At 44.1% G+C, this 19,634-nt stretch overlaps 1 protein-coding gene across 2 annotated transcripts in view; it reads right to left on the bottom strand.

Annotated features, from left to right (window-relative positions):
- Positions 1–1,333: 1,333 nt before the first annotated feature.
- FLOT2 (flotillin 2) overlaps positions 1,334–19,634 on the bottom strand; it is a 95,205-nt gene continuing 76,904 nt past the window's right edge. Inside the window, exons 8-11 of one of the 2 annotated variants that reach the window (XM_069761209.1) lie at positions 4,809–5,023; positions 3,855–4,038; positions 3,381–3,530; positions 1,334–1,564 (exon numbers count right to left, since the gene is read on the bottom strand). In XM_069761209.1, coding sequence (XP_069617310.1) covers positions 1,526–1,564; positions 3,381–3,530; positions 3,855–4,038; positions 4,809–5,023 — 588 coding nt within the window. In that variant the 3' untranslated portion in view covers positions 1,334–1,525. The remainder of the gene's footprint in view (positions 1,565–3,380; positions 3,531–3,854; positions 4,039–4,808; positions 5,024–19,634) is intronic. The other variant, XM_069761210.1, reaches the window with a different exon arrangement.

Below are 19,634 nucleotides of genomic sequence, written 5' to 3'. Positions count from 1 at the left end.
AAAGATGCTGAAGAATTACACAAAAAGTAGTAAAATTCCAGTAACATACATATCTGGAGAGTTCACAGGTCCCGAGAATGTAAGTCATCACCTATCCGCAGGACGGCCATAACTTTGCCGATCACACCAATCCCAGGGGCGCCCAGTTTGGAGCAGTGGTGAACGTGCGAAGACCATGGCTTTATTAAATCACTGTCCATAGGAGAACGCCAGATTCCAGGCAGCCGCATGCGACAATGGGCATTTATGGACTAACCCCAATATATAGTGTATTCCTCATATAAGATGCATGTAGTCAAGAGTAATACCACTATGTACACAACAAACGGCTGAAGATGAAGGCAGACATCGGGGTCGTGGCGAATTTACCAGGGTTCATCATGAAACGGGGGAAAAAAAAAAACAAAAAAAAAACAAACTAGTGTTAAAAACCAATGGCGACTGCTGAGACTTGTGTGATAAGCAGATGATGACGGGAACAGGAACACTCAAAGGTATTATATGTTAAAAAGATTCGGGATGTGCAACTTCATTGACAATGTGATTATTAGGGTCTTATAGAATTAGCGCCATGGAATAAATGGCGCTATAAAAATGTATAATAATAATAATAATAATAATAATAATAATTATACCACCCATATGGTAAATACCGCTCTGCCACTAAAAGCCTCAAGGTAACGCTGCATAATCGCCGGTATACAGAGCACTGTGCTACATACAGGAGGGACACAGGCGGCAGCTTTACTGTTCAGATGTAGAAATAGTGTAAAAAAACAAACAAACAAAAAAAAACAAACACAGAACTTGTAAAATCCAGCACTGGGTAGATGGAATTACACTCACATTTAGGAAGTCAGAGCGCCATCTTATGGCACAAACTTGGGTGGTGCATGCGCAAATGGACTTATTGCTACATGCACTTCGCTCAGCTACGACCTTACAAAATGACTGGCGTCAGCCCGTACTGCTAGGACACACATACAACTGCATAGCTGTGACACTAAGGGGTCGGGAATCAAGGCCAGGCATATGTAATGTGACTATAGATTGCAGGAGAGACCACAAGGCTTGCAGCCCAATAGTCGCATACAATGGCCGGTGCCATGGATCAGTGCTGTGTACTGGTGTGTGTGTGGCTGAAGTCCCTACATATTTATAATAATGAAAAAAAAAAAAAAAAGCAGCATTTTGGCAGCACTGACCGGATAACCAGAGGGCGAGGAGTCTGAAGGCACAGAGGGCAGCGACTCCAGCCATACCTGAACTCTGCCTAGCAAACTGATTGTATAGTAGAAACCAATAAATCACAACAACACATAAAAATGATTCTGCTAAAAAAATAATCTTTCGACGAAAACTAAAGACAACTTAAATGATATAACTTGTGGTTCTGGTCCTGAAATGTAAGGCACCAGATGCTTAAAAATGTAACAGAAATTGTCTTTTCTGTATAAAACAGAGTCCCGAAGAATTGAAGGCATTTGCTCAAGTGAATGGAGGGGCAGGCTGCTCTCATGCGTTCCTATGCCAAGACTCCCGTGGCTTTCTGGATTAGAGGGATCTGCGGGATGGGAAGAAAGAAGCAAAAAAAAGTTACAAAAGGAATCAGATCAATGAAATGGAGACTGTAGGGACACGTAGTCACAGGGCCTGTTAGGAGGCTTCCACATGGCGTTCAGAGTAGATGAAATAAATGATTTAATACGCAATCCAGCAATAAAGGTTTACCAACATTTCGGCCTACATCAGACCTTCCTCAGTGCCTATTGTCCTACTGAAAAGATATGAGATTGCGTTTTATCCACTGGGTCAAATAGGAAGACTGAGCGCAGTGTACACCGCTGGTTCCAACAGACGTCTGGGGACACCATGTGCACGCTTCCTAGCTGACCCACGGGATAAAACGCAATCTGATCTCTTTTCAGTAGGCACTGAGGAAGGTCTAATGTAGGCTGAAATGTTGGTGAACCTTTACTGTTGGATTGCATATTACATCATGTATTTTATTTCATCTACTCTGAGTGCCAAGTTTTCTTGCGCATCGTTGAAGGGGATTGCATCCTACTTGTGCACCATCATACAGTAGTGCTGTGGTCATCTCTATAGTCACATTGTGTTCAGGCATCAGTTCGCTGGTCCCGATGCAAAATGGGATTCAGTTGTGATGATGGGGCCGTAGACTATAAATAATAGTGAAGACAGAGTAGTAGACAGTACGTCCGCCTCCAGGAAGCATATACGCCCGAAAATGATGCAATTCAAAGCGCATGTTCATTCTGTAGGCACCATTATAGTCTATGGCTGATGGGGCCAACGAATAGCTGCCTGAATGCAACATGAAAGCACCATTATAGCCTCCAACATCAAGGAGCAAAACTGTATAAAGACACTTACTGTATATACAGTGTAAAGTGAACCGGACGCATGCTGCCCAATCCGTGGGCAACATGCATCAGGCACTGGCTGCACAATATCAGCCATATGAACACTATGGGGGGTGTGAGGAGCTGCTGCCATCAGTGGCAGACAACTCACTGCAGGTCTGTGATCTGCATACTTACAGCCATATTATATGGGCGCAAACATCGTTCAATACAAATGAATTAATTGAGGCTGTGCCTGTATAGACGGATTATGGCTGGCAGTGTGTATCTAGCCTACTTTGGGTCACATAACCGCTTCCAGCACTTAATTTTAACATGTGCACTGTGAGGTTTCACAATTCTGCAGTCACATAGAGCAACTGCGAACTTTTGTTCCAAACCTGAGCATCCTCTATGACACAGAACCCTTTCTGGTCGTGTTACAAAAAATATACAAATATCTTCGCTCACCTTCCTGGCTGGGCCGTATAGTAAACAGAAAAGTTGCCAAATCCATTCTTTCTATAACATAATAACAGAGGTATGGGTCACAAAATTCTGACCCAACATAAAACTATTAGTGGCCACCAGTGATGAACAAAGGTGCTCGTATAAAGGTATCGGCACATGCTCGGGTGCGGAGTGTCTTCGGTGAGCTCTAATGTATGGTCGAGTCTCCGCGGCTGCAGGTCTCGCGGCTATCAAGACAGCTGAAACACATGCGGGGATGTCCTGTTTATTAGGCAATCCCTGCATGTTTTACGGTTGTCAAACAGCTGTGAGACATTCAGCTGCGGAGACTCGACCATAGCATTTGAGCACACCGAAGACGCTCAGCACCCGAGCATGTAGGAGGTGGCTCGCAGGGCTTCCACCCAACAGCCACAAACTACTGATGTGGCCGCTGGGCCAGAGAACCTGTGAATTAATTGCTCATCTGTAAAAAGTAGAACATTCTAGCTATATTTACAGACAGGACTACTGGCCATGTCATCCATCTCCTGGCACGCTCACCTTCGTCAGATCTACACCAGTGAGAGCTTGAATTGAAACGGGAACTTCAGCCAACAGACGATTCATTTCACCGGTTATTTTACTGTTCTCTCCACTGAGAATGACAATTTCATCCACTTTGGCCAATGGCGCTGACACTTTGGCAGCAATCTGTAACAAAGAAGAAACAACTTCAGCAAATGCACAAGGTAAAGCGATGTGGGAATAAATGGCTGAAGCTCCAGAAGCTAGTGGTAGACGAAGAGTAATAAGAGGGAAAGCAAGAGCCACGGCAAAGGGAGACAGTCTGTGCATCAGATTGTGGGGGGACAAAACCCAAACCTTCATCAATGACATTTCATATCCTGTACAACCCAGAAAGCCCTAGTGCCTATTTCAGAGATTCATGGATATCTCCACCAACCTCTGCTGAATGGTTCAGAGACCGTCCTCAAAAATCAAAGGCGTAAAAGAAAAATGTAAGTGACGAGTTACCTGTGGCAGACACTCCAGAACAAGGGCCATTTTAGCTGCCTCTCCATAATGTTGGTAGGCTCCGGCTTTCAGCTTCATCCTCTCGGCTTCAGCTTTTCCAATAGCTTCAATAACAGAGGCTTCTGCTTCTCCAACTTTACGGATCTTCTCGGCCTCTGCTTGAGCAATCAGCACTTGTTTCACCCTATGGAAATCAAAAAAACATAAGCAAAAGACGTCCGATCTGCACCAGCAACTCTTAATAAAGAGCTACAATTCTCATCCTAAAAACACTTAAAAAAAAAAAAAATTCTGGATATCACCTTTAAAAAAAAAAAAAAAAAAAAAAATCTTTTCTTTATCGCCTTTCATTGGGTGACACAGGAACCATGGGTGTATGCTGCTGCCACTAGGAGGCTGACACTATGCAAATAAAAAAAAGTTAGCTCCTCCTCTGCAGTGTACACCCCACCGCACCGACTAGCATTATACTCTTCAGTTTAGCTTTGTGTCAGTAGGAGGTGGACACGGGTCTTTCATTAGACCCTTATCTACCTCAATGTGCGTCGTTTCTTTTCAGGTTTTTCCAGAAGGGATACAGGGTGAACAGTCACACCTGTACTCCCACAATACGGACTATGAGTACGGCGTGTACTGCCACCCCGTATCCTCATAGATCCCTCTCCAGGATCAAGAGCCTAGCACACAAGCGTGCTCAGAAGTCCGGTGCTGGCATATCCGCAAGAAAACCGCAGCGAAAATGCACAAAAAACGCTGCGGACCCGCACAAAAAAAAACGCAACAAATCCGCAGGTGCGTTTTCTGCCAGGAGAGGCAGAATCTGCACCAGAAATTCCTAAGCCTAACCCACAACGTGTGCACATAGCCTCAAAGTACTTCTTCCTACAAAATAAATCTGATTCAGATTCCGACAATGTTATGAGTGACGCCGTATCTGCCCTAGTGTGTACTCACTTCTGTCCTTCTGCAATCTGCTGCATCCTATAGGCCTCGGCTTCTGCGGGCCTCCTCACTGTGGCAATCAGCTCCTTGTCCATACGAACAATTTCTTTCTCCTCAATATCAATCTGTTTCTTCCTCTGTACGACCTCGATCTCAATTTCTTCCTGTCGAATCTTCTGCTGTTCTTTAGCTGCCTGAAGTTCATACGCCAGCTGAGATTCTGCTTTCTACATAAGAAGGAGATGACGGTTACAGCGAGGACCATGTACATGGTGTGTACCCGCACGGTGCTGCTACACCCGCTCTGATCAGTGCAAAAATGGGCTCCCCCAAACTCAGGCACGAGATGTTAGGACCAGAACCTAAGAGGTGGGGTCTCCATCTTTTTATGGGGGATCGGTGCAGCCTTCAATAAGACGCAAGTGTCCATGACCCAGTTACTAGATCACCAGGATTGCTTCTTTGTAAGGGTGCTTTCACATTGCATTCTGTGTCCCCAGCAGGGCATACATCTGAAATCCCCCGCAAAACGGGGTCCGGTGCATGCACAGACGGGGTCAGTATTTTGGGAAGTTTACGCCTCGAGTAGCCTGACACTAGGATGTAATCTACTACACTACTACTGGATGTCCGCCTCTAGTCATATAACCTCAAAAATTATGCATGGCAGAGGGCACTTTTGATCTGCTGTCACCATTACAGTCTATGGCCCCGTCGGCACATGTGTCCTGACCCCATTTTGCAGGGTATTTCGGACATATGGCTTGACAGGGACACAGAACGCAATGTGAAAGCACCCCAACACTTTTTCAGGTACCAGTCACCAAATACAAAGAACATCTCATATGACCTGCTATTTTGGAGGTGCTTGGACCCAGTCCTTTTTCCATCACACTGTGACTCTTGCTAAAGTTGCACAGGTCTTTATTCTTGCCCCATTTTTACAAACTCAAGAAATGACCGTTTACTTGCTGCCTAATATACTGTGATATGAGAATCAATGTTCACACATTATGGCAGACCAGTGGAATAGTAATATAGCAATACACTATACACTGCTCAAAAAAATAAAGGGAACACTTAAACAACACAATGTAACTGCAAGTCAGTCACACTGCTGTGAAATCAACCTGCCCAGGTATGAAGCAACTCTGATTGTGAGTCAATTTCTCCTGCTGTTGTGCTAACAGAACAGACAACTCGTAGATATTATAGGCAATAAGCAAAACAACCCCTATAAAGTAGAAGATCTGCAGGGGGTGACCACAGACCATTTCTCTGTTCTCATCCTTTTTGGCTGGTGCTTTCGTCACTTTTGCATTTTGTCATTGCTCTCAACCCTAGAGGTACTGTAGATTAGCATGAGGCGGGGTCTACAACTCACAGAAGTTGCTCAGGTAGTGCAGCTCATCCAGGGTGGCACATCAATGTGAGAGGTGGCAAGAAGGGCAGCTGTGTCAACACAGTATCCAGAGCATGGAGCAGATACCAGGAGACAGGCCACTGTCACCAGGAGATGTGCAAGGGGCCGTGGGAGGGCAACAACCAGCAGCAGGACCGTTACCTCCTCCTGTATGCAAGGAGTGCCTGAGACCTGCAAAATGACCTCCAGCAGGCTACTAACATCCATGTCTCTACTCAAACTGTCAGAAACAGTCTCCAGAAGGTGGCATGAGGGCCGAACTTCCACAAGTGGGTGTTGTGCTTACAGTTCAACACAGTCAGGGTGATTGGCATTTGCAGAGAACAGAGAGCAGGTTCACACTTGGCATAAGTGACAGACGTTACAGTCTGGAGACGCCATGGAGAACATTCCGCTGCCTGCAACATCCTCCCGCATGACCTATTTGGCATTGGTTCAGTAATGGTGTGGGGAAGCATTTCTTTGGAGGGTGGCACAGTCCTCCTTGTGCTAGCCAGAGGTACTGTGACTACCATTAAGTACCAGGATGAGATCCTCAGATCCATTGTGAGACCACATGCAGGTGCACTGGGATTCTTCTGATGCATGACAATGCTAGGCCTCATGTGGCTGAAGTGTGTCAACAGTTCCTGCATGATGAAGGTATTGATGCTATGGACTGGCCTGCCAGGACCCCAGACATGAATCCAATCGAGCACATCATGTCTCGTTCCATGCACCAATGCCACGTTGCACCACAACCCGACCAGGATTTTATTGATGCTTTAATCCAGGTCTGGGAGAAGATCCCTCAAGAGAGCATCCACCGCCTCATCAGGTCTATGTCCAGGCATTGTAGAGAGGTCATACAGGCACGTTGAGGCCACACACACTACTGAGCATCATTTTCTTGTCATGAGTCAATTCCACTGAAGTTGGGTCAGTCTCTAATTTGATTTTCCACTTTTTTTTAGCATCATTCCAAATCCAGACCACCATGGGATATCATTTTTGATTTACCGTATATACTCGAGTATAAGCCGGGATTTTCAGCCCATTTTTTTCTTCCTGTACTGAGTGGTCACATGGCACCGCTCATTACAGAAATGAATAGGCGGCTCCACCTCCCATAGAGGAGGAGCCGCATATTCATTGCTGTAAATGATCGGTAACTGTGACCGCTCAATTACAGGAAGAAGCTGCAGCGCCGGGGAAGCCAGGGACTGCAGGGACCGCGCCGCAGCAGGTAAGTATACAAGGAGTGCAGCGCTGCGCTATATTTACCTGCTCCTCGCTCCGGTGCGGCTCCGTCTTCAGCGTCCTCTGGCAGTGACGCTCAGGTTAGAGGGTGCTGTGACGTAGTCAGTGCGCGCCCTCTGCTGAGCGTCAGTGCTGGAGACGGAGCCGCATGAGGAGCAGGTAAATATTGAAAGCGCCGGCGTCCTGAGCGAAGAGAGGAGAGTATGATTTTTTTTTTTTTATTGCAGCACCAGCAGCATTCTATATGGCACAGCTTTATAAGGAGCATCTATGGGGCCATAATCAACGGTGCAGAGCAATATATATGGGGCACAGCATTATAAGGAGCATCTATGGGGCCATAATCAATGGTATGGAGCATCTATTTTTATTTTTGACATTAACCAGTAGCTGCTGCATTTTCCAATTTTCCACCCTAGGCTTATACTTGAGTCAATAAGTTTTCCCAGTTTTTTGTGGCAAAATTAGGGGGGGGGGGGGGGGTCGGCTTATACTCGAGTATATACGGTACATTGATCATTTTTATGGTTTTATTATTCTCAATGCATTCCACTGTGTAATGAATGAAGATTTGCAAATGGAATATTTCATTCAGTGATATCTAGGATGTGGCATTTTATAGTGTTCCCTTTATTTTTTGAGCAGTGTATATGTTTATACACATGTTTATAACGAGTGATCGTCATTAATTTTTATGTTAACAGCACACTTGAAAACAGAAGCTTTGTAGAGAAATTGGCTTCTTTCTCCTCCAGATCAGATAGATTTTGTACATGAATTGAAAATTTTTCCCCTCTCCTTCTCACCTTTTATCTCTAACCTCCTCTTTCGGCCTCTCGCAGAGTAATAACTCTCCAACGCATGAAGATGGAAACTCCCTCAACTTGGTCTTCTCCCGGCTTTGCTCAGTGGACAATTTCACAAGCTCCCCTCTCCCGCTCTCTGACCACAACCTTCTTTCATTCTCTATCAAGAACTGCCATCCCGCTCAGGTCGCCCCCACTTTCCACACTTATAGAAACATACAGGCCATTAAGGCCGGCGTCACACACAGCGTATGCAAATACGGTCCGTATATTACGGCCGTAATACGCTGAAAAGGCCCGAAAATAGTGGTCCGTAGCTCCTCCGTAGGCAGGGTGTGTCACCATTTTTTGCGCATGGCATCCTCCGTATGTAATCCGTATGGCAGCCGTACTGCGTGTTTTTATCGCAGGCTTGCCAAACCGACATACGCCTATTAGACACATATATGTATATATATTATTACTTCATACAGCCGCGATATAGCAAAAAGCCGGTAATTCAATTACCGGCTTTTGCTTTCTCCTTCCTAAAACCCGACATGATTTGAGACATGGTTTACATACAGTAAACCATGTCTTCTCTCTCCATTTTTTTTGCAGATTCCACACTACTAAACTGGCGATTGCTAGACTGTTATTCATAGCAAGGAAATTGATAGCTCGGTTCTGGATCAGGGAGGAGCCTCCGACTAGACGAGACTTTCTTACGCAGACGGACCATATAATTTTATTGGAAAAAAGTATCTATACTAAGAGAAATAAACTAGATGTATTTCAAAAGTTTTGGCAGCCATGGATAGAATGGGATTAGAATTGTGGGGAGGATGCATAATGGTATAGATGATGTTCATACTATACAATTGTATTTGAATTGGGGAAGGAATATCGGATGGGAATTTGGGAAAGCATTAAAGGGGTTTCGAAGGGGGGGGGGGGGGAAAGCCTGGGAGATTTCTAGGTAAGTTCCCACGATCTATGAACAGCCAGCAGAGGGCGCCTCACCGCAAATGAAGCTAAATATAGATCAGTGACCTATTTTTAGCTTCATTCCCCGGGGTTTTGCAGCAAGGAGCAGCCTGCATTAGCGGAACTCCTTGCTGCAAAATGTTTTAACCCCTTCAGAAGGATTTACATCGTTGGACTTTACAGATCTGCGGAAGGTAAGTATATTGTTGGTTTATTATGTTTTTTCTTTCACAGAACGAGGGTCTTCAGTGATTGGATTGGGCGTTAAATAAAATATTACAACAACCTTTGGTTTTATTTCATTAAAATAATTTTTAATAATGTGTGTGTTTTTTTTTAACCCTTTCATTCATTTGGATTAATAATGGATAGGTGTCATAATTGACGCCTCTCCATTATTAATTAGGCTTAATGTCACCTTACAATAGCAAGGTGGCATTACCCTTCATTACCCCATATCCTACCGCTACACGGGAATGGGAAGAGAGTGGCCAAGTGCCAGAATAGGCGCATCTTCCAGATGTGCCTTTTCTGGGGTGGCTGGGGGCAGATGTTTTTAGCCAGGGGGGGGCCAATAACCGTGGACCCTCTCCAGGCTATTAATATCTGCCCTCAGTCACTGGCTTTACTACTCTGGCGGAGAAAATTGTGCGGGAGTCCACGCCAATTTTTTCCGCCATTTAACCCTTTAATTTAGTAGATAGAACGGCCAAATTTTGCAGAAACACACTACTGACATTAGTAGTGTGGAATCTGCAAAAAAAATGGAGAGAAGACATGGTTTACTGCTGTCTAGCGCTGGAAAAAATATTAATATATATATGTGTCTCACTGACATATATATTATATATATATATATATATATATATATATATATATATATATATATATATATATATATATATATATATATATATATATATATATATATACACACCTATTCTATGTGTACACATTTATTCTACCTATTGGACTGTAAGCTGTCAGTGTGATTTTACTGTACACCGCACTGAATTGCCGGCTTTTCTCTCTAACAGCGCTGCGTATTTCTCGCAAGTCACACAGCTGGTCCGTGTGTAATCCGTATTTTTCACGCTTCCATAGACTTTCATTGGCGTATTTCTTGCGCAGTACGGTGACAAACGCAGCATGCTGCGATTTTGTACGGCCGTAGAAAGCCGTATAATACTGATCAGTAAAATACGGCAGATAGGAGCAGGGGCATAGAGAATAATTGTGCCGTATTTTTTGCGAGTTTTACGGACGTAGTTTCTGCGCTCTTACGTCCGTAAAACTCGCAAGTGTGACGCCAGCCTAACACCCAGAAACTTATGAAGAACTTGCAGTCCTCATTGGCCCCTATCTCCTCCCTCTCATGTCCCGATTCTGCATTGGAGCATTACAATGAAACCCTGCAAAGTGCCCTGGATGAAATTATTGGTCATTATCCAATAACCTGAAATGTCTGACACTTTTCAGTCCCTACTTAACCCAAGAGTGCAGACCCCCAACCACGGATCTCCTCTCCTCACTGAAGATCTGGCCAATCACTTCAAAGAAAAAATTGACCATATCCGACAGTAAATGATTTCCCAATCCCCTCATACCATGCACTATCCTCCGTCCCCCACTGCATGTAGTTCACTGTCTGACTTTGAACCAGTTACAGAAGAAGTAGTAATCAGGCTCCTTGCATCTTCTCGCTCAACCACTTGCACCAGTGACCCTATTCCGTCACATCTCCTCCAGTCCCTTTCCTGGCTGGCACCTCTCACCTAACAAAAATATTCAACCTCTCTATCTCTTCCGGTATTTTTCCCTCCTCATTTAAGCATGCCATCATACATCCATTAATTAAAAAAACATCCGTCGATCAAAACTGTGCCGCTAATTATAGCTCTGTCTCTAATCTTCCCTTCATCTCCAAACTCTTCAACCGCCTGGTACATTCACGCCTTATCCACAATCTCTCAGATAACACTCGTCTCGACCCTCTTCAATCTGTTTTCTGCTCTTTACACTACTGAAACTGCCCTTACTAAAGTCTCTAATGACCTACTAACAGCTAAATCTTTTTTTTTTTTAATCAGATAAATTTTTATTAAGGAAAATCAATGGTAACAAATGACATCAAGCTGTTATTCACAGATAATCATATTTTATGAACATAACTCCCCACCCCCTTTTCCCTCCCTTTCCCCCCCCCTTCGAAACCCCTTTAATGCTTTCCCAAATTCCCATCCGATATTCCTTCCCCAATTCAAATACAATTGTATAGTATGAACATCATCTATACCATTATGCATCCTCCCCACAATTCTAATCCCATTCTATCCATGGCTGCCAAATCTTTTGAAATACATCTAGTTTATTTCTCTTAGTATAGATACTTTTTTCCAATAAAATTATATGGTCCGCCTGCGTAAGAAAGTCTCGTCTAGTCGGAGGCTCCTCCCTGATCCAGAACCGAGCTATCAATTTCCTTGCTATGAATAACAGTCTAGCAATCGCCAGTTTAACCATAGATACCGCTGCTATTTCTTCCACATAGCCTAATATACAGACCAAAGGGTCTCTGGGCATGACACACCTATATACCAATTCAATCCGATTCAATACAACTGTCCAGAAGGCAGACAATCTAGGGCAGTGCCACAGCATGTGTAACATGTCTGCCTGTTCCTGCGAACATCGTGGACACTCGGAATCAGACCTCAAACCCATCTTGAACAGTCTATCGGGAGTTCTGTAAGCTCTATGAATCACATATAATTGAGACATCCTCCCAGGTTCGCTCATAGAGATCTTAGTCACATATTCTAAAATAGATTCCCATCTATCATCATTTATCTCCCCCAATTCAGCTTCCCATTTCACTCTAGACTTGATGGGATGTTTGGCTAGAAAGGTGAATAATAAATCTCTATACACTTCTGAAATTGCCCCCCTTGTCCCGCTGTTCTCCAAAATGGAAGCCAGCGTGATATCAATCTGGATCTCAATAAGTTTTCTCCGACATTGCGACCGATACGCATGCTGAATTCTTTTATAATTATATAAATTTAAATGTGATAACTGGAATTCTGTTTGTAACTCCACAAATGACTTAAGTCTCCCTTGACCCATTAGCTGACCCATCTTTCTAATTCCTGCCTCTCTCCATGGCCCATATCCTTCCATTTGCTTAAATTCTTGTAAGTTTATATTATCCCATATAGGTGAGTATTTGGTAAGGCCTGTGACACCCCTAATCTGTTTAACTTTTTCCCATACCTTATGAATTAGGAGAACAGTAGGAAACCGAGAACCCAGTTTCAAAAATTGCCCCCCTTCCAAACTCTCACCCAGAGGCCATTTTCCCATCAAATAACTCAAACTACTGGGCGATTGCCCCTTTCCCATCTCCTCCCCCCATCCTCCAATATGCTGGCATTGTGCTGATAAAAAATATACCCAAGGGTTAAGGAGCGCCAAGCCCCCTTCCGCCTTTGGCCTCTGCAAAGTTTCTTGTTTAAACCTTGGGTTTTTTCCCCCCCATATTAGTTCGCCAAACAGCGATTTAATTTTATGGAACCTACTCTGCGGAATCCAAATTGGAGAATTATGCAGTACATATAACAACTGCGGCATCACAATCATCTTCAAAAGGTTCACTCTTCCAATTACAGAGAGATGTAGTTTGTTCCACGCTGAAATTTTGGTACGTATTTTTTGTAGCAGAGGGCTTAGATTAAGTTCTTCAAACCTCGTCAGAGGAAGGGTGATTTGTATCCCCAAATATTTAAATTTCGAAACTACCTTCAATTTTGCAGACATTTCCACCTCCTCAGTACCCTTTTCTACCTCATCAATGGGCATAATGCACGATTTGTCCCAATTTATTTTGAGTCCAGAGAATTCCCCAAATTCCTCAATTAATGTCACCGCGTTATCCAGATTCTCCCCTGAGTCCCCCAAAAATAACAAAATATCGTCAGCATACAGAGACACCTTCTCCTCCTTCATTCCATAGACAAATCCTTTTATCTCTCGTGCCTCCCTTATTTTAGCGGCCAAGGGTTCCACAGCTAGGGCAAATAGCAACGGAGACAATGGGCACCCCTGCCTTGTTCCCCTATGCAATGAGAAACTATCAGATAATTTATTATTTACTCTAATTTTTGCCATTGGAGAGGAGTATAGCAACCCCACCCAAGATATAAACTTAGGCCCGAACCCAAGGCACAACAGAACCGACCACAAGTAATTCCATTCTACACAATCAAAGGCCTTATGGGCATCCAAAGACACCACCACTCTCTTTCCAGCATTTTCGGCTGGAATTTGCATATTTAAATATAGTCTCCTTAAATTGATTGCTGTAGATTTGTTGGGCATAAATCCAGATTGATCTGGGTGGATTACTTTATCAATCACATGGGTTAGTCTGTTGGCCAAGGCCTTCGCCAAAATCTTTATATCCGCTGTAAGGAGTGAGATTGGTCTGTAGGACTCCGGATTCAGCGGATCCTTATCAGCTTTAGGAATGACCACAACAATGGCCTCTCTCATAGATGTAGGTAGTATTCCCCTCTCCAACGACTCATTAAATACCTTCTCCAATTATGTGAGGATTCCCATTGTGCCGAAGCTACGACTGAGAGCAGGTGCCCCACTTTCTCTCCCTCCGCATAGAATGCCTCGTTCTGAAATGCCCGCAATCTCTCTGCCTTACGGATGTGAAGTTTATTAACCTCCGACTGGGCCACTCATGCGGGTCTGCGTAGCTTTGGAACACTGTGCCCCCAATGCCTCCTCCGCTGCCCTTAATTCCTCCATCACTGTACTAACAGCTAAATCTAATGGTCACTACTCCATTTTAATTCTCCTGGATCTCTCCGCAGCATTCGATACTGTGGATCATCAGCTCCTCCTCACTATGCTCCGCTCCATCGGCCTCCTCTTATCTCTGACCGCTCCTTCACTGTATCTTTTGCTGGTTCCTCCTCCTCTCACCTTCCCCTTACTGTTGGGGTTCCTCAAGGATCAGTCCTAGGCCCCCTCCTCTTCTCTTTGTATACTGCCCCTATTGGAAAAACAATCAGTAGATTTGGTTTCCAGTACCTTCTGTATGCTAATGACACCCAATTATACACTTCTCCTGATATCACGCCTGCCTTTTTAGAAAACACCAGCGATTGTCTTACCGCTGTCTCTAACATCATGTCCTCCCTCTATCTGAAACTGAACCTGTCAAAAACTGAACTCCTCGTGTTCTCTCCCTCTACTAACCTACCTTTGCCGGACATTGCCATCTCCGTGTGTGGTTCCACCATTACTCCCCAGCAACATGCCCACTGCCTTGGGGTCATCCTTGATTCCGAGCTTTCATTCACCCCCCACATCCGATCACTGGCTCGCTCTTCTTATCTGCATCTCAAAAACATTTCTAGAATTCGCCCTTTTCTTACTTTCGACTCTGCAAAAACTATCACTGTTTCTCTTACTCATTCTCGTCTGGACTATTGTAACTCTCTACTAATCGGCCTCCCTCTTACCAAACTCTCCCCGCTCCAATCTGTCCTGAATGCTGCAGCCAGGATCATATTCCTCACCAACCGTTACACCGATGCCTCTACCTTGTGCCAGTCATTACACTGGTTACCCATCCACTCCAGAATCCAGTACAAACTTGTTACCCTCACCCACAAAGTGCTCCATGGCTCAGCACCACCCTACATCTCCTACCTGGTCTCAGTCTACCACCTTACATACACTCTCTGTTCTGATAATGACCTGAGGTTAGAATCCTCAATAATCAGAACCTCCCACTCCCGTCTCCAAGACTTTTCACGTGCTGCGCCAGTTCTTTGGAATGCACTACCTAGGTTAATACGATTAATCACCAATCCCTACAGTTTTAAGCGTGCCCTAAAAATGCATTTGTTCAGACTGGCCTACCGCCTCAACGCATTAACCTAACTATCCCTGTGTCGCCCACTCAAAAAACTTAAACCATAATCAGGTTCCTCGCATCATGTTCTCATACACTTCATACAGTTAATTGCCCTCTGTGTCTGTTCTGTTACGTATTTAGGCAGTTAACCAGTTCATGCAGCTTTACATGAACACCCGAGCCTTACACTATGGCTGGTCCGAACAACGAAAGCAATTGTTACCATCCACCTCTCGTGCCTCCCTTTTTCCTCATAGTTTGTAAGCTTGCGAGCAGGGCCCTCACTCCTCTTGGGATCTGGTTTGATCTGCGTTTATGGTTATGCTGTAATGTCTATTGTCTGTACAAGTCCCCTCTATAATGTAAAGCGCTGCGGAATATGTTGGCGCTATATAAAATATAAAATTATTATTTTTGATCATGAACAGTCTTCATCAAGTAAAGATTTTCCCCATTACAGAGAAAAAAAAAAAAAAAAAAAAGACGACACTTTGTGCTCATAAAGTTCTATGGAGAAACATAACAATTTCAGGAGAACTTGCGGCACAATTTCTGTGACGGCCTCTAGCTCTTCCCTCACTATAGAATTTTTAAAAGCACCAACTGCCATCTCCTATCTCAGCAATGGGAAAATCTCTCTTCACTGAATACAGATTTTACCCATTCATTTAAAGTGAAAGAGCAATCCAGGAGGAGAAGAAAAAGCAGATTTCTCTGACAAGATACATTACAGAGTTGATTTTTTTTTTAATGTGGATTATTGATTTACAAAATAAAAACCACAGTTACTCTATAGGGGGTTAAGCTTTTGAAGGAACATTCTTGGCAAAAGTAATGCCGTGAACGCCTAGTGGAGGGCTGCGGCACAAAACTTACACTTTTTGTAGGTGTTGCTGAATGACCACAGAAGTTCCAATTCTCCCGCCCCCTACAACTTCATGCCAATAAGACAATTTTAAGTGTCTTTTTCGGGAGGACTGTTTTTACACGTCTTTCTATAATATGCAAATTGCCTCTTCAGAGAGAAAGTCGTAGTTACTCACCGATAACGGTGTTTCTCGGAGCCCATGACAGCACTACGGAGAGAGGGGATCGGCCCTTCAGGGACAGGAAACCTACAGATAAAAGGGCGGTACCTCTCCCTCGCATCCAGTTGGTTTACAGAGCATCGGAGGACCTCCAGGTTAGTTTACAACAGAGAAAAAATCATATTACAACATTTCTTAAAAGAGGAACCTCGTGCCTATACTCATACTATATACACTATATAAATTATATGTAATTAAAGGTGCTCACCGCACACGTGATGGGAGGGAATAAGCGAGTGCTGTCATGGGCTCCGAGAAACACCGTTATCGGTGAGTAACTACGACTTTCTCGGTCTCCCATGACAGCACTACGTAGAGAATTGCAGAGACTAAGCTTAGGGAGGGACCACCGCCTCGAGAACCCTTCGTCCGAAGGTTAAGTCAGACACAGAGGCTAGATTTAATCTATAGTGTCTAAAAAAGGTCGATGGTGATGACCAGGTGGCCGCTTTACAGATTTGCTCTATTGATACCTCTGACCTCTCAGCCCATGAGGTGGCTACTGCTCTTGTGGAATGTGCTTTTATACCATCTGGGATCTCATTCCCCGAGGATGAATATGCCAAGACTATCGCCTCCTTTATCCACCTCGCCAAAGTACCCTTGGATGCCCGAAATCCTTTTCTGGGACCCTGGAAACAGACAAACAGAGAGCCTTCCTTCCTATACTCTCTGGTGGAATCTAAATATTGGATTAGGCACCTTCTGACGTCTAGATTATGGAAGTTCTGCTCTTTCTCATTTTTTGGGTTTGGACAAAAGGATGGCAGGGAGACTTCTTGTGACCTATGGAATTTTGATGCCACTTTTGGCAAATAGGCCGGGTCAGGTCTAAGAGTGACTCTATCATCTAATATTTTAGTGAAGGGTGGATTAGAGGATAAGGCTTGAATGTCACTTATTCTGCGTGCGGATGTTAACACTACCAAGAGAATGGTTTTAAGTGATAGAGTTTTAATGGGAATCGTCTCTATGGGTTCGAATGGAGGACCCGTTAACGCCGAGAGGACTAAATTTAAGTCCCATGAGGGCACTTTCTGAGCGACTAATGGCTTTGATCTTGTCACCGCCTTAACAAATCTAATTATCCATGGGTTGGCCGCAATATTATGATTATAGAGTGCTCCTAGAGCTGATATTTGTACTTTAAGAGTACTAACCGACAACCCCTGTTCCAGACCTTTTTGTAGGAACTCCAGTATTTTAGGAATTGAGGGCCCATCTTGGACTTTTACTTTGGAGACGGACAGAAATTTTTTCCAAGTTTTCCCATATATTCTAGTAGTGATGGGTTTTCTACTTTTTAACAACGTGGTGACTAAGTTATCTGAGAAACCCCTTTCTTTTAATAGTCCCCGTTCAAAAACCAGGCTGTCAAATGTAAGTTCGATTCCTGTGGGTGGAAGATCGGCCCTTGATGTAGAAGGTCTGGTATATTCGGTAGGACCCATGGGTCCGAGACCGAAAGCATCCTCAGCCAGGAGAACCACGTCCTTTTTGGCCAGAACGGGGCTATGAGGATCATTTTCGCTTTGTCCTCTCTGACTTTCCGAATGACTGCCGGGATCAGAATAGTTGGAGGAAAAGCATAAGTTAATTTTTGAGTCCACGGAATCATAAAGGCATCTAGAGCCTGTGGATTCCCTACCGAGTTCAGTGAGCAGAATTTGTTCACCTTTTTGTTTTTGTAATTGGCGAATAGATCTATTGTCGGTGCTCCCCACATTTTTGTGATCTGATCGTAGATGGATTGGTTTAGGGACCACTCGCCTTGTTTTAACAGCGATCGACTCAGGTAATCTGCTCTCTCGTTGTTTGAACCCTGAATGTGTAGCGCAGAGAGGGATAGTAGATTTTCTTCTGCAAGGTTGAAAATTTTGGCTGAAGAACTCATGAGTGCCTGAGACCTTGTTCCTCCCTGGTGGTTTATATACGCTACAGTCACTTTGTTGTCCGAAAAGATTCGGACATGATGTCCCTGAATATAGGTCAGAAAAGAAAGAAGAGCCTGAAGCACTGCCCAAAGTTCTTTTTGATTTGAGGATGCTGATATTTCCTGAACTGACCAGGTTCCCTGAGCCACTCTGTCCCCCATGTGAGCCCCCCACCCTGTGGGACTCGCATCGGTTGTTATCACCCGGGATATTTGTGTCACCCAAGGAACTCCCTTTGATAAGTTTTGGCTTTCTGCCCACCAACGAAGGGAATGAATAACTGAGGAATTCAGGGTGATTCGACTTTCCAATTTGTCTTTTAGTATTGACTGCCATTCGAGTACGTGCCACTGAAGTTCTCTTGTGTGGAACTGTGCGAAGGGTATCGCTGGTAGGCATGAGGACAGAGAGCCTAGTAGCGACATTGCTCTCCTTAGAGTCATGGAAGGATGGTGAAAGGTTCGCGCTATCATGGCTAATATGTTGTCTTTTTTGGGGTTTGGAAGTCGGCATTCTTGGACCCGGGAGTCTAATGTCAGACCTAGGAACTCCTGTACTTGACAGGGTTCCAACTTGGTGATTTTTTTAAGTTTATGAGCCACCCCAAGTCCGTCAAGATAGTCATTACCCGGTCCCTCTGTTCTTTGCAACTTTGGGCCGAGTTGCTTACGATGAGAAAGTAGTCTAGGTAAGGGACTATTAATATATTTTGTTCCCTTATGTGGGCCATCATTTCCGCTATTACCTTCGTGAATATTCGAGGAGCTATAGAGATTCCAAACGGAAGAGCTCTGTACTGAAAAAATCTTAATTGTCCTTTTATGGGAACTGCCAATCTCAGGAATTTTTGAGACTGATTGTGGATGGGCACATGATAATATGCATCGGTTAGGTCTATCACGACCATGTAGCAATTCGGAAACAGGATTTTTATGGTGGACTTTATTGTTTCCATTTTGAATTTGTAATTTTTTACGTATTTGTTCAGGTTTTTTAGATTTATAATGGTCCGAAAGGACCCGTCGGGTTTTGGTACTAAAAAAAGAGGAGAGAAAAACCCTTCTCCTACTTCCTGAGGAGGGATTTCTTGAATCACAGATTTTTGCAGTAGGGAAATAATTTCTTTCTCTAAAGCTGCTTGTTCTGCCACTGAAGATCTTATTTTCGTTTCTATGTACTTCCGGGGAGGAAAAGAAATAAAATCTATTTTTAGACCGTACTGTATGATGTTTAGAATCCAGGTGTTGTTGGATATTTTCTTCCAGGCGGGAAGGAATGATGTGAGTCTTCCCCCTACCGTAGGCACAATGTCATTTGGAGGGTTTTTTGTCGCGAGAGGTGTTGCCAAAGAGGTAACCTCTATCCCATTCTTCCCATTTATTCTGCTCCCTGGGGGGTCTGCGGCGAAAAAATCTCCGATTCCGAAAGGACTGCCTGAATGGGGCTG

This window comes from Ranitomeya imitator, chromosome 3, assembly GCF_032444005.1.
Source record: "Ranitomeya imitator isolate aRanImi1 chromosome 3, aRanImi1.pri, whole genome shotgun sequence".
In the NCBI taxonomy this organism is placed as follows: domain Eukaryota; kingdom Metazoa; phylum Chordata; class Amphibia; order Anura; family Dendrobatidae; genus Ranitomeya; species Ranitomeya imitator.
This window is presented reverse-complemented; position numbering and strand designations above follow the sequence as displayed.